At 26.6% G+C, this 12338-nt stretch overlaps 1 protein-coding gene across 5 annotated transcripts in view; it reads left to right on the top strand.

The window, feature by feature from the left end:
- Positions 1 to 12117, top strand: part of LOC126903524 (spectrin beta chain) — a 28897-nt gene extending 16780 nt beyond the window's left edge. Inside the window, exons 10-31 of one of the 5 annotated variants that reach the window (XM_050681700.1) lie at positions 37 to 285; positions 402 to 593; positions 668 to 856; positions 1068 to 1232; positions 1291 to 1530; positions 1785 to 1997; positions 2058 to 3050; positions 3111 to 3311; positions 4161 to 4574; positions 4985 to 5179; positions 5270 to 5694; positions 5750 to 5888; positions 7121 to 7205; positions 7295 to 7386; positions 7461 to 7565; positions 7628 to 7734; positions 7798 to 7853; positions 8968 to 9051; positions 10170 to 10325; positions 10567 to 10657; positions 10720 to 11088; positions 11161 to 12117. In XM_050681700.1, coding sequence (XP_050537657.1) covers positions 37 to 285; positions 402 to 593; positions 668 to 856; positions 1068 to 1232; positions 1291 to 1530; positions 1785 to 1997; positions 2058 to 3050; positions 3111 to 3311; positions 4161 to 4574; positions 4985 to 5179; positions 5270 to 5694; positions 5750 to 5888; positions 7121 to 7205; positions 7295 to 7386; positions 7461 to 7565; positions 7628 to 7734; positions 7798 to 7853; positions 8968 to 9051; positions 10170 to 10325; positions 10567 to 10657; positions 10720 to 11088; positions 11161 to 11164 — 4764 coding nt within the window. In that variant the 3' untranslated portion in view covers positions 11165 to 12117. Of the gene's footprint in view, positions 1 to 36; positions 286 to 401; positions 594 to 667; positions 857 to 1067; positions 1233 to 1290; positions 1531 to 1784; positions 1998 to 2057; positions 3051 to 3110; positions 3312 to 4160; positions 4575 to 4984; positions 5180 to 5269; positions 5695 to 5749; positions 5889 to 7120; positions 7206 to 7294; positions 7387 to 7460; positions 7566 to 7627; positions 7735 to 7797; positions 7854 to 8687; positions 8754 to 8967; positions 9052 to 10169; positions 10326 to 10566; positions 10658 to 10719; positions 11089 to 11160 lie in introns of all 5 variants that reach the window. The other 4 variants (XM_050681703.1, XM_050681702.1, XM_050681701.1 and 1 more) reach the window with 4 other exon arrangements.
- The last annotated feature ends 221 nt before the right edge of the window (positions 12118 to 12338 follow it).

Raw genomic sequence — 12338 nt, forward strand, 5'->3', positions numbered from 1 at the left:
TTCAAAACAAAAATTATGTGTATATATTTGTTTTAGGTTAGTGAAGAGTTAAAATCATATTCTCAAACTGTGGAAGCACTTCGCTCACAAGCTAATCAATTAAATACTGAACCTGGTGCTCCAACAAGTGGACCTGAAGTTAATGAACGCATGTCATCTATTGATAAACGTTACAAAGAATTAGTTGAATTAGCTAAACTAAGACACCAAAGATTACTTGATGCTCTTTCATTGTATAAATTATTTAGTGAAGCTGATGCTGTACAACAATGGATTGGGGAAAAGGTGATATATTTAAAATCAAATTGTTATTTGAAATAATATAAAATTTACTAATGTGATAATTTATTTTTAATATTATCTCAATATAAATGTTTAATTATTATTTTTTTTAATTCTAGAACCGTATGTTAGAAACAATGAGCCCCGGGAAAGACATTGAAGATGTTGAAATAATGAAACATCGTTATGATGGTTTTGACAAAGAAATGAATTCAAATGCATCTCGTGTAGCTGTTGTTAACCAATTAGCTAGACAACTGCTTCATGTTGAACATCCAAATTCTGATGAAATTGAGAAAAGACAATATAATGTGAATAAAATAAACATTTCAGTACTATATAATTATTTTATATATATATACTATTAATAAATTTTTGTTTTTAGTTGAATCATGAATGGGGTGATTTGAGAGATAAAGCAGAAGCTAAACGTGATCAACTTAATTCTGCACATGGTTTACAAACTTTCCACATTGAATGTAGAGAAACTATATCTTGGATTGAAGATAAAAAGAGAATTTTACAATCCACTGACAGTCTAGAAATGGATCTTACTGGCATTATGACATTACAAGTAATTTATATAAACTTTGTTAAATTTTTATATTTTTTATTTTATCAGATTACCAGCTATTTAGATAATAATGCAACTTGCAAGTTTCTTTGTATAGCATTTTGCTATATTAAGCTCCTTAGTTTGCAATCATTTTTAATGAAGATTAATTTTATACTACATGTACTATTTATGAATAAAAAATTTTAAATACTTTGAATTTTTTTTTTAGCGTCGTTTATCTGGTATGGAACGTGATTTAGCTGCTATTCAAGCTAAATTAGATGCTCTGGAGTCTGAAGCTCGTGCTAATGAAAAAGAACATCCTGAAGAATCTGCTGCTATTCGTGAAAGAATAGAAACCATCCAAAAAGATTGGGAAGAATTAACACAAATGGTAGGAAATTTTTTTTTTTAATAGAGATTTAAGTTGATTAATTTATTGCAAATTTTAGTTGAAAGAAAGAGATTCAAAATTAGAAGAAGCTGGTGATATTCATCGCTTTTTAAGAGATTTAGACCACTTCCAAGTCTGGTTAACTAAAACTCAAACTGATGTGGCTTCTGAAGATATTCCATCTTCATTATCTGAAGCTGAGAAACTATTATCTCAACATCAAGCTATCCGTGAAGAAATTGATAACTATACAGCAGATTACATTCAAATGATGGATTATGGTGAAAAAGTGACAGCTGTGAGTATTTAGATAATTTTTATTACTTCTGTATATTTTTTTCCTTGCTTTAACCTTTACTTGGGGTCAACCAATCTATCTAATTTTTGTTCAGGAATCCTCGTACTTTTTGACAAAATTTTATGTCAGTTGTTGACCTGACTCAACCTTATTACACCTCTTACAACTGGCACAGGGGCCATAAAAATATTCTTATCCCCTGTCTATAGGGACCCTTTTATTACTTTTGTATTATTAATTTTATTATAAATTAGGAACCTGGTTCTCAAGATGATCCTCAGTACATGTTCCTGAGAGAACGTCTTAAGGCTTTACGTGATGGGTGGCAAGAATTACATAAAATGTGGGAAAATCGCCAACAACTATTATCTAAATCACTTAACTTACAAATGTTTAATCGCGATGCTCGTCAAGCTGAAGTTTTACTTTCTCAACAAGAACATGTGTTATCTAAGGATGAAGTTCCTGTAAGTTAATGGTTTTCTTAAAATAGTATTATTACCTAAAATATTTACTCTATGTTTCAGTCAAATCTAGAACATGCTGAAAATCTTATTAAACGTCATGAAGCTTTCTTAACGACAATGGAAGCTAATGATGATAAAATTAATGGAGTTACACAGTTTGCTTCAAAACTTGTTGAAGAAGATCATTATGATGCTGATAAAGTTAAGAAGAAAGCTGATAATATAGAAGAACGTCGTGATGCCAACCGAAAGAAAGCTCAAGAACTTATGGACCAATTGAAAGACCAACTTCAACTTCATCAATTTCTTCAAGATTCTGATGAACTTCAACAATGGATTCAAGAGAAAAAATTCACTGCTCAAGATGAAACATATAGAAGTGCTAAAACTGTTCATAGCAAGTGGACACGTCATCAAGCATTTGAGGCAGAAATTGCATCAAATAAAAATAGATTAGATAGAGTACAACAGTCTGGAGAAGAGCTAATGAAAGAAAAACCAGAACTAGCTTCCATAATTGAACCAAAAATATCTGAGATGTTGAGCCAGTTTGAAGATTTAGAAAAAACAACAACAGAAAAAGGTGAACGACTTTTTGATGCTAATAGAGAAGTCCTTATACATCAAACTTGTGAAGACATTGATTCATGGATGGATGATCTTGAAAAACAAATAGAAGCAGCAGATACAGGAAATGATTTAGCTTCTGTTAATATACTTATGCAAAAACAACAAATGATTGAGACTCAAATGGCTGTAAAAGCTAAACAAGTTGGTGAATTAGAAACTCAAGCTGAATATTTAAAGAAAACTGTTCCTGAAAAAGTTGAACTGATTATTCCAAAGAAAGTTAAAGTAGAAGAAAGATTTGAACAACTGAAAGAACCGTTGAAATTAAGACAAAGACAACTTGAGAAAAAGAAAGAAGCTTATCAGTTTAGAAGAGATGTTGAAGATGAAAAATTATGGATTGCTGAAAAAACACCATTAGCCACATCTACAGAATATGGAAACAGTTTGTTCAATGTCAATATGTTACAAAAGAAAAATCAAGTAATAATTTATAAATATAATTTAAATTTTATTTATTTTTTATTTAATTTTTAATTTTAGTCTCTATGTAATGAAATTGATAATCATGAACCTCGCATCAAACTTGTTTGCAACAATGGCCAGAAATTGATTGATGAAGGACATGAGGATGCTTCACAGTTTACTGATCTTATTCATGACTTAACACAACGTTGGCAACAGCTCCAACAAGATGTTGAACATCGCAGACAAATGTTACTACAATCTGAAAAAGCCCAACAAGTGTGTAGAAAATTTATTAATCATTGCAATAATATAACAATGATAAAAATTATTACAGAGCAGATATTACTTTCTTTAATATCTTATATGTACTGAAAATATTAAACTGATAACCAATAATTAAATATTTTAATAAATAATATTTTTTAAAACACGCCACTTGTTGGCACAATAATCAAACAGAACTTTTAAAATACATCATCAAATGTGTTACTTTTAATTTTTACAGCATATTATGTATATTTTTTCAAACAATTTACAACATCCTATACTAATAGGTAATGCTTCAAATTAAAGAAACTCATAATAATTCATCTGAAAACTATTGCATAAAAACACATATGAAAAAAACCCAGCACAATGGGGACGTGACATAGTTGTGTCAAGCCCAACGCTTCGTTGCAAATCTGTAGATAGTGTTTAATTTTCAAAATTTGGTGGATTAGTCCAAAAGCTACATGATCTCCTATTTCCATATTTAAATCCTGATTACAAATTTTATGATTTATAAGTGTAATATATATATTTATAATATATAAATATATAATGGGAAATGGTTTATTTAAAAAAAAATTATGTCAAATGAAAGAGATACTTCAATTTTTGAGGGTAATATCTTTGACTAGATACGATTTGTGATCTTTTGACATATCGTTGAAAGAAATCGGTTGGTGAGAGCTGAGAAAAAATGGTAACAGACACAAAAAAATAAAAATAAAACATCATACATTCTTAGGTTCGCATCGAATTTAAAATGGCCTAGTCCTAAAAATTATGGAAAATAAATTGAAATTTTAACTGTTATTTAGATTTTTTTTAATTACTTAAATATGGTGCATTAATTTTTAGTACTTCTTCGATGCCAGCGAAGCAGAAAGTTGGATGGGTGAACAAGAACTATACATGATGGTAGAAGATCGTGGAAAAGATGAAATATCTGCACAAAATCTAAAGAAAAAACATGAATCTTTAGAATTGGCTGTAGATAACTATGCTGATACTATTAGACAATTAGGAGAAACTGCACGTCAATTGACTAGTGAAATGCATCCTGAGAGTGATCAAATAGCAGTTAAGCAATCCCAAGTAGATAAACTCTATGCTGGTTTAAAAGATCTAGCTGGAGAACGTAAAGCTAAATTAGATGAAGCTTTGAAATTATTCATGTTGCATCGTGAAGTTGATGATTTAGAGCAATGGATTGCCGAAAGAGAAATTGTCGCTGGCTCTCATGAACTTGGCCAAGATTATGATCATGTCACTGTAAGTTGAATAACAATTAAAACCTAAAATTTCAATAAGACCATCTAATTTTAATTTTTTATAACTCGAAAATGAATTTTAAAATTTATTATAAAACCTTTTCAGCTATTTATCAAAGCTTAAAAGGATTTATAATGAGACAAATTTTAGTATCAGCATTGTTTCTATACAAATATAGTACATAATATTTTTTATCAGATTATGTTATGAAAAAATTGCTGTTAATGTTTTTAATGATTTATATTAATCCAATTTTTTTTTTGTACTATCATTAAAATTTTGTTTATGGTTTTTTTTTTAAAAAAAGATTAAAGTTTAATCTTTATAAAATTAATAAAAATGTTTAATAATAACTTGTAAAAATGTTGAAAAATTAACTTAAAATATTTATTTAATAATTGTTTTTTTAGTTATTGTGGGAAAGATTCAAAGAATTTGCTCGTGATACTGAGTCTACAGGTAGTGAACGAGTTGCTACAGTTAATGGCATTGCTGATCAGTTAATAAATGTTGGTCATAGTGATTCTGCCACTATTGCTGAATGGAAAGATAGTCTAAATGAGCAATGGCAAGATTTACTTGAACTCATTGAAACTAGAACACAAGTAAATTTATTTAACTAGTTAAATAAAATAACTACCAAAAATTATTGTACCATATAGTTGTTAATTATATTCTTTTTAATTATCTCTTAGATGCTAGTGGCTTCACGAGAATTACATAAGTTCTTCCATGATTGCAAAGATATGGTTAGTCGTATTTCTGAAAAGAGTCATGAAATGTCTGAAGATCTTGGTCGCGATGCAGGTTCAGTACACACATTACAACGTAAACATCAAAGTTTTTTACAAGATTTACACACACTCAGTGCACAAGTTCAAGCTATTACTGAAGATTCAGCACGTCTACAAACTTCATATGCTGGAGACAAAGCCAAAGAGATAACTGGACGAGAAGCTGAAGTAGTAAATGCTTGGGCTGCTTTACAATCTGAATGTGAATTACGTAAACAAAAGTTAGCTGACACAGGAGATTTACATAAGTTCTTTAATATGATGAGAACCCTTACAATTTGGATGGATGATGTTGTTAGACAAATGAACACTTCTGAAAAACCTAGGTAAATACTTCATTTAAAAAAATATTATTTACTTATTATTATTTTTTACTATTAGGGATGTTAGTGGTGTAGAGTTATTAATGAACAACCACCAAAGTCTTAAAGCTGAAATTGATACTAGAGAAGATAATTTCACTGCCTGTATTTCTTTAGGAAAGGAACTCCTTTCAAGAAATCATTATGCTTCTAATGAAGTAAATATTTTTTTATTTAATAAAACTTACATATCGCTATGCGAAATGAATAAGGCAGTAACTCAAAAAAATTCATTTTGAGATTAATGAGGTATTTGAATTTAGGTTTTACTCTTCTTATAATAACTTTCATCAAAATATTGACAATTTTAATTGAATTGGAATTAAATTACTAAGAAAATTGATAAACATAAATTGTGTAATCAAAGAGTAAAATTTATTTTCCATATCTTGAAAAGTTAGAAAAAGTGAAACTTAAAAGTTTAATGCCTTATTTGTTGCATATAACGATATAGACTTTTTATGTTATTAGCAGATTTTTTTTTTTAAATAACTAGGATGCAGAGTTATATGCATTAATAAATATTTCTTAACCCGCTTTAAAGGGTCTCAAGTTTGTGAAACTTTGTCTGAGCTTAAAAATATATTCATTTTAGGTTAAAATAAACCCTTTCAATCCCCTAATACTATAACCTTGGTAACATATTACTAAGTTCTAGTCAATTAAAAAAAATTTGTATTGGATAATGGTATGATTGAAACAAGATTGATTAAAAATACACATACAAAATATATTTTTCTAATGTATATAAGAAAATAATTATTTTTGAGACCAAGAAATGTTAAGTAATAAAAACAATAACCCCCGCACTGGACCTCTAGTGATCACTATAAAATGTTAATAAATTTTTTATTTAAATTAGCTTTTTTATTACCAGTGACACCTGGTGTCCTGATACTCATGCTAGTATAACTTTGTTGAACCTCAATTGTGATTCTAAAGTTTCTCTGCATTCGAGGACAAGCTTTGAATTCATCTGATCATTACAGAGTGCTTTCAGAGCCTCTTGACTATCACTTAAGATAGTTATCTTCCTTTTCTTGTATACCAGCAGGTTCTGAGCCCCTACCAGTATCGCCATCACCTTTGCTTGGAAAACAGAGTGTTATGCCCATTGACGACACGCTAACATTTATTTGAGGCTTTAGACCCCAATACCAGCACTCTTAAAGTTGTTAGTAATCAGTCATTTTAATATTTTGCCACTTGAAAAATTAAAGTTGATACCCTTATTATGTATAAGGGATAATACTATTTTGATAAATTAAGAAAAACATGTAACTAAAAGTACCAAAAAAATATATTATATATGTTTGATGTATTAATCATTCATTAATTTATCAATTTCATTATTAATAAAATTGTTTAATTTCTTTTGTTTTATTTGTAGATTAAAGATAAACTAATGCTATTAAATACACAAAGAAACTCATTACTAAATAGATGGGAAGAAAGATGGGAAAACTTACAACTGAGTAAGTAATATTTTAGACAAAATTATTTCTAAACAATTAAAAATTTAGTTTATTGATTAAGACAATCTAATTTTTTTCTTATAACTTAGTTTTGGAAGTGTATCAATTCGCAAGAGATGCTGCCGTTGCTGAAGCTTGGTTGTTGGCCCAAGAACCTTACATAATGAGTTTAGAACTAGGAGTAAGCTAATTAGACAATACATTTATTTATTCAAGTATATTATAAATATCTATCATATCTTTATCATCTTTTAGATGACTATTGATCAAGTTGAAAATTTAATTAAAAAGCATGAAGCTTTTGAAAAGTCTGCTATAGCCCAAGAGGAAAGGTTCTGTGCTTTGGAACGATTAACTACCGTAAGAATTAACACAAAAATTTTAATAATTGGTAATAAATTCTATAAATTTAATATTTATAGTTTGAATTAAAAGAAATTCAACGCAAAAAAGAAGAAGAAGAAAAGAAAAAACAAGAAGATCTTGCTAAACAGGCAGCCCAAGCTGAAGCTGAAGCAGCTGCTAAAGCGTATGTTTTAAAAACTTATTTTTTTATCTTTTATTATTTATTCATTATTATTTCTATGAATAGTGCAAAAGAAGCTTCAGAAATAGATGGAAAAGCTAAGGATGGAGAAGGTCGACCTGGTAAGTTAATTTTTGTTATCTTATTATTTAACATCAAACAGTTGCATGTCCAATATATGGATATAATGGTGGTGTTAAAAATAATTTTAAACACATACCATTAAAGTATATGTTACCATTAATTAATTTAAGTCAGTTCTTCTTAATCCATTATTAGGTATAATAAAAATAACCAATTTTCTTATCAAGAAGAATTTCTTCAAAAAATTGAAAAAATAAAAGTTATTAAAGAAAAATAATTTTAAATTTAAAAAAAATAACTCAATAGAATATTCTTTAATTTTAATTTTCACTTACATTATTGAAATTGTGATTTATAAAAATAAATCATCTGTTTTTCCAGTTTATACTGCTATTATTTATAAATGAAATCAATTATGTAGATTTTTTATGTTATTTTTTATATCTATGTAAAAATTGTAATTAATATTATACATCATTTGTAAAATATTGTTTATCACGGAAATAATTAGTTTTTTGCACCTTGTAAATAATTACAATTAATGAGATAAACATGAAATATTGTATAATGTTATATAATTTTTAATTCTATTAAATATCATTAGAAAATTAATTAACTTCATAATTTTACAAAATATTTATTATTTATACTGATATGATATAATAAAAATTGGTGTTTAAAATTTTTATAAACTAAATTACCTTGCATTAAAATAAAATATATATATATGTATTATAATATTTAAGTGATATAGGATAGATGTAAAAAATGTTCATATATTATATTTTGATATTTATTCTATTATACTGAACATACAAAACTTATTCTTGTTTATATTTGCACGCTTTCGTTATCTTAAACTAACATAATAGTGTCAGTTCGTAAACCTCCACCCACTAACCTCGCACTGACATCGCCCATTGAAAAACCAACTGCAGGTACATAGTAACTTAAATTTAAGTGTCTTAATAAATAATTTTTTTTGCATGTTACTTATATTTTTTAGCATGTAGAAATTAATATAGTTATATTAGTGGATAGAACTAACAAGTTAATTCTTAACTATTCCAGTGACAATATTTTTTATAATATTAATGTTAGTTTGCCAGCCAGCATGAAATGAATTGTTTTGTTATTTAACTATTTTTGTAGTGCATGTGAGCTCTGCATCCAGCAAGAAGATTGCAATGGCTGGTCCCAGTGGATCTGCCAAATCATCAGCAACACTGCCTGCAAGTAAGTACTTAGTTGCCTAAATAGGCGTAACGCTTGCTACGCTTTTAAAATTATTCAACATTTTTATTGATGTAAGCATGTGGTTTGAAGAATAACAAAAAATATAACTTAATTTAAAATATACTTATTAAAGTAGCAATGTATGTGCAAATCCATTTAACTAAAGATGTTCATTTTAAATTTATAAAAAGCTATTAATTTTATTAGTGAATAATTTTTATGATTTTGACAAAAAATATTAATACATAATTTTTTATTCATAGATAATTAACAAATTATAATTTTTACATTCTTTAGAATTTAATAGATATAATTTTATACCTTAACCCAATAATTAAATTAGTTATAAAAAACAATCTTAAACTTAAAATTAATGATTTTATTCTTTATATTGTCTAATATAAAATTCACGATACGGAATGATTAATAAACTATGCCTAACATAATATCTATAAAAGTATAAAACATACTATAATTTTTAATTTTGAGAAGTTAATAATATCTTAGGTTCTCTTATTAAAAAAAAATTGGTTCTGTATAGTAGGAGTAATGCAATTCTCATAAATACCCAGAGATAAAATAAAAAAAATACATACTATTCTTCCTGTTGTAGTATGAGAGTGCTAATATCTTTTAAAATACTAGTTAAAAAGTTAACCAGTCACTTTCTTATATTAAAGTAAATAAAAAATATATGTTTCCATTTAAAAAACTAATGTTGAAAAAGTTTTAAGGGGAAAAGAAGAGGACCATATGTTTTCTGAAAATCATTGATATAGGATACAATTTCTGAAAAGAAAAAGTTATAATATGTTTTATATTTTTAAGATATATTATGTGAGGCCTAGTTAATCAATAACCTTAAAATATTATGTATTCAATTAATAAATATTACATTTAAATTATCACTGTTTAGAAGGAATTCTAATATTTTTAGAAGATATAGTATTAACAATGAATGAATTGATTATTAAATAAGGATTGAAAAATCTTTATTTAAATGGAATAATCTGATTTAATATATACATTTATAAATTATATTTTATATTTAGTTTTTGTGCTTGTCGTAAATATGTATTTTTGTTTTTGTTTTTCGTTTGTGCATTTTGAAAAATTAGCTTCGCGAAGTCAGTTAATCAAAGATCGAAACAAGGACAGGTCGAGATCTAAATCGCCATTCCGAAGTTTTCGGTGGAAAAAATCACCACAAAAAAGCCCGTTGTCGGCTGTTACTTCAGCTAGTGACGATGAGGCCATTGTTGAACGCAATTCAGGTATTGTAATTTACAAAAAAAACAGGTCAAACATCTACAAAAGTTTTTAAATTTTTGAGTGTTATAATTGTTATTTTTAAATACTAGTTTTTTTAAGTGCGAACATTTTTAAATCATCTTTAATCACATTGCATGGAATTTTCCAAACACAAAATATATTATCTTAATTAATTTTAATTTATTAAATTAGGTAAACAAATCATAATTAATTAAATTATTAATTTTTTAATTATTATTTCAGACCAATCCACAGCTGATGAAGGTGAAATCCAAGAAGGTATTCTTAATAGAAAACATGAGTGGGAGTCAACTACCAAAAAGGCATCTAACAGGTTAATATTAAAATATATGTTATGTAAAATATGTTTCAATATATATGTATATATATTTTTAGATCTTGGGATAAGGTATTTGTATGCATACAAGGCACTAATCTTGCGTTCTACAAAGATGCTAAATCTGCTAAGTCAGCTCCAGATTCATACTTCAAAGGTGAAACACCTATTGATTTACGTGATGGTTCTGCAGATGTTGCTACTGATTATACTAAAAAGAAGTTTGTTCTGCGGGTCAAGTTGTCTACTGGAGCTGAGTTTCTGTTCCAGGCGAGAAATGATATTGAAATGAGACAGTGGGTTAATACATTAAAAAGTGTATGTGAACAGGTTACTGCTGGTACTCAGTCTAGGTCTCAAACCCTACCAGCAGGTGGTGATAAACGTGAAGAACCAAAGCGCCGTAGTTTCTTTACAATGAAAAAAGTGTAAGAAAATCTCTTAAATCATATTTATTCTATTTAATCCAAGAAATATTTATTGAAATATATACATTTTAGTTAAATGTGTGTTATTGGTGCACCTACAATAAGACAGCTTACATTAATATCTTCAAACTCGCTTTGAGAAGAATATTAACATGTGAAAATACGACTTTGTGCACATTTCATATATAAATTTTATTTTGTATTTGATATACCAACAATTAACCAAAACTTATGATTGTTTAGTTTTATTGATTTTATTTTATTATATATTTTTGAATTTTGCAATGTTTATTTTATTTATTTTAATAAATTATTTCTTTTTTAATGCTCGAAATCAGTTTAAATACTTAATTTATAATTTATAGTAAGAATAAATAAAACCTATTAAGCTAATAATATTTAATTAACATATTGTTCATATATTACAATATGATATATATTTATATATACTCATAAAGTATTATTTTTGTTATTTATTCAACATGTAACAAGTCGCCTGAAATAAATGATTTATAAATATTATATATATTTAGAGCAATTTTAGTATTTTAAGATTACTATTAATATAGTTTAATAGAAGTTATTTGATAAATATATATTTATGAGATGATAAACATAAAAATTATCCTTCAGTATCACATTTTTAGTTACCTTTAAGGCTTAACAGTATACTTATAAGTACAATTTTGCTATATTTATTTTTAAATAATAATAAAAAAAAAAATAAAAAAAACACAATTTTTTTTATATAAATCTTCTACTTTTGGCATTTGGTTCCTTTATGCATAATTTTGTGCTTTAAAAAATTTATTAATTGTTTATCTATTTATATATATATGTCTAATTTTATTTAAAATTATGGATCGAATATCATTGTTTTATCGAATGATTTATAATTGTATGTAAAGGATAAACAAGAACTTAATTGTGTACCTAAATATTTGGAAACCTTGTGTAATTAAAAAAATTATTTTGAACTCGCTTTAAAGAAATTTATTTAGTAGATCAAATAAACAATTCTTTGCGAATCATCTACTTTTCTTTATTTTTGATAACCTTATTAAATATCATATATCTTTTTCTACTCAAAAGTGGGATATTAAAAAAAATCATTGATAACTGTAGGATAAAAACAATCTAATTAAAATTGTTTCATAAAAAAAATACATCAATTAGTCCCATTAAATATGCTAATTGTGTATAAAAACTTAAGAAAATGAATAGCTAAACTTTAATTAGTAATATTTGAG

This window comes from Daktulosphaira vitifoliae, unplaced genomic scaffold (genome assembly GCF_025091365.1).
Source record: "Daktulosphaira vitifoliae isolate Bord-2020 unplaced genomic scaffold, ASM2509136v1 Scaffold_4, whole genome shotgun sequence".
In the NCBI taxonomy this organism is placed as follows: Eukaryota; Metazoa; Arthropoda; class Insecta; order Hemiptera; family Phylloxeridae; genus Daktulosphaira; species Daktulosphaira vitifoliae.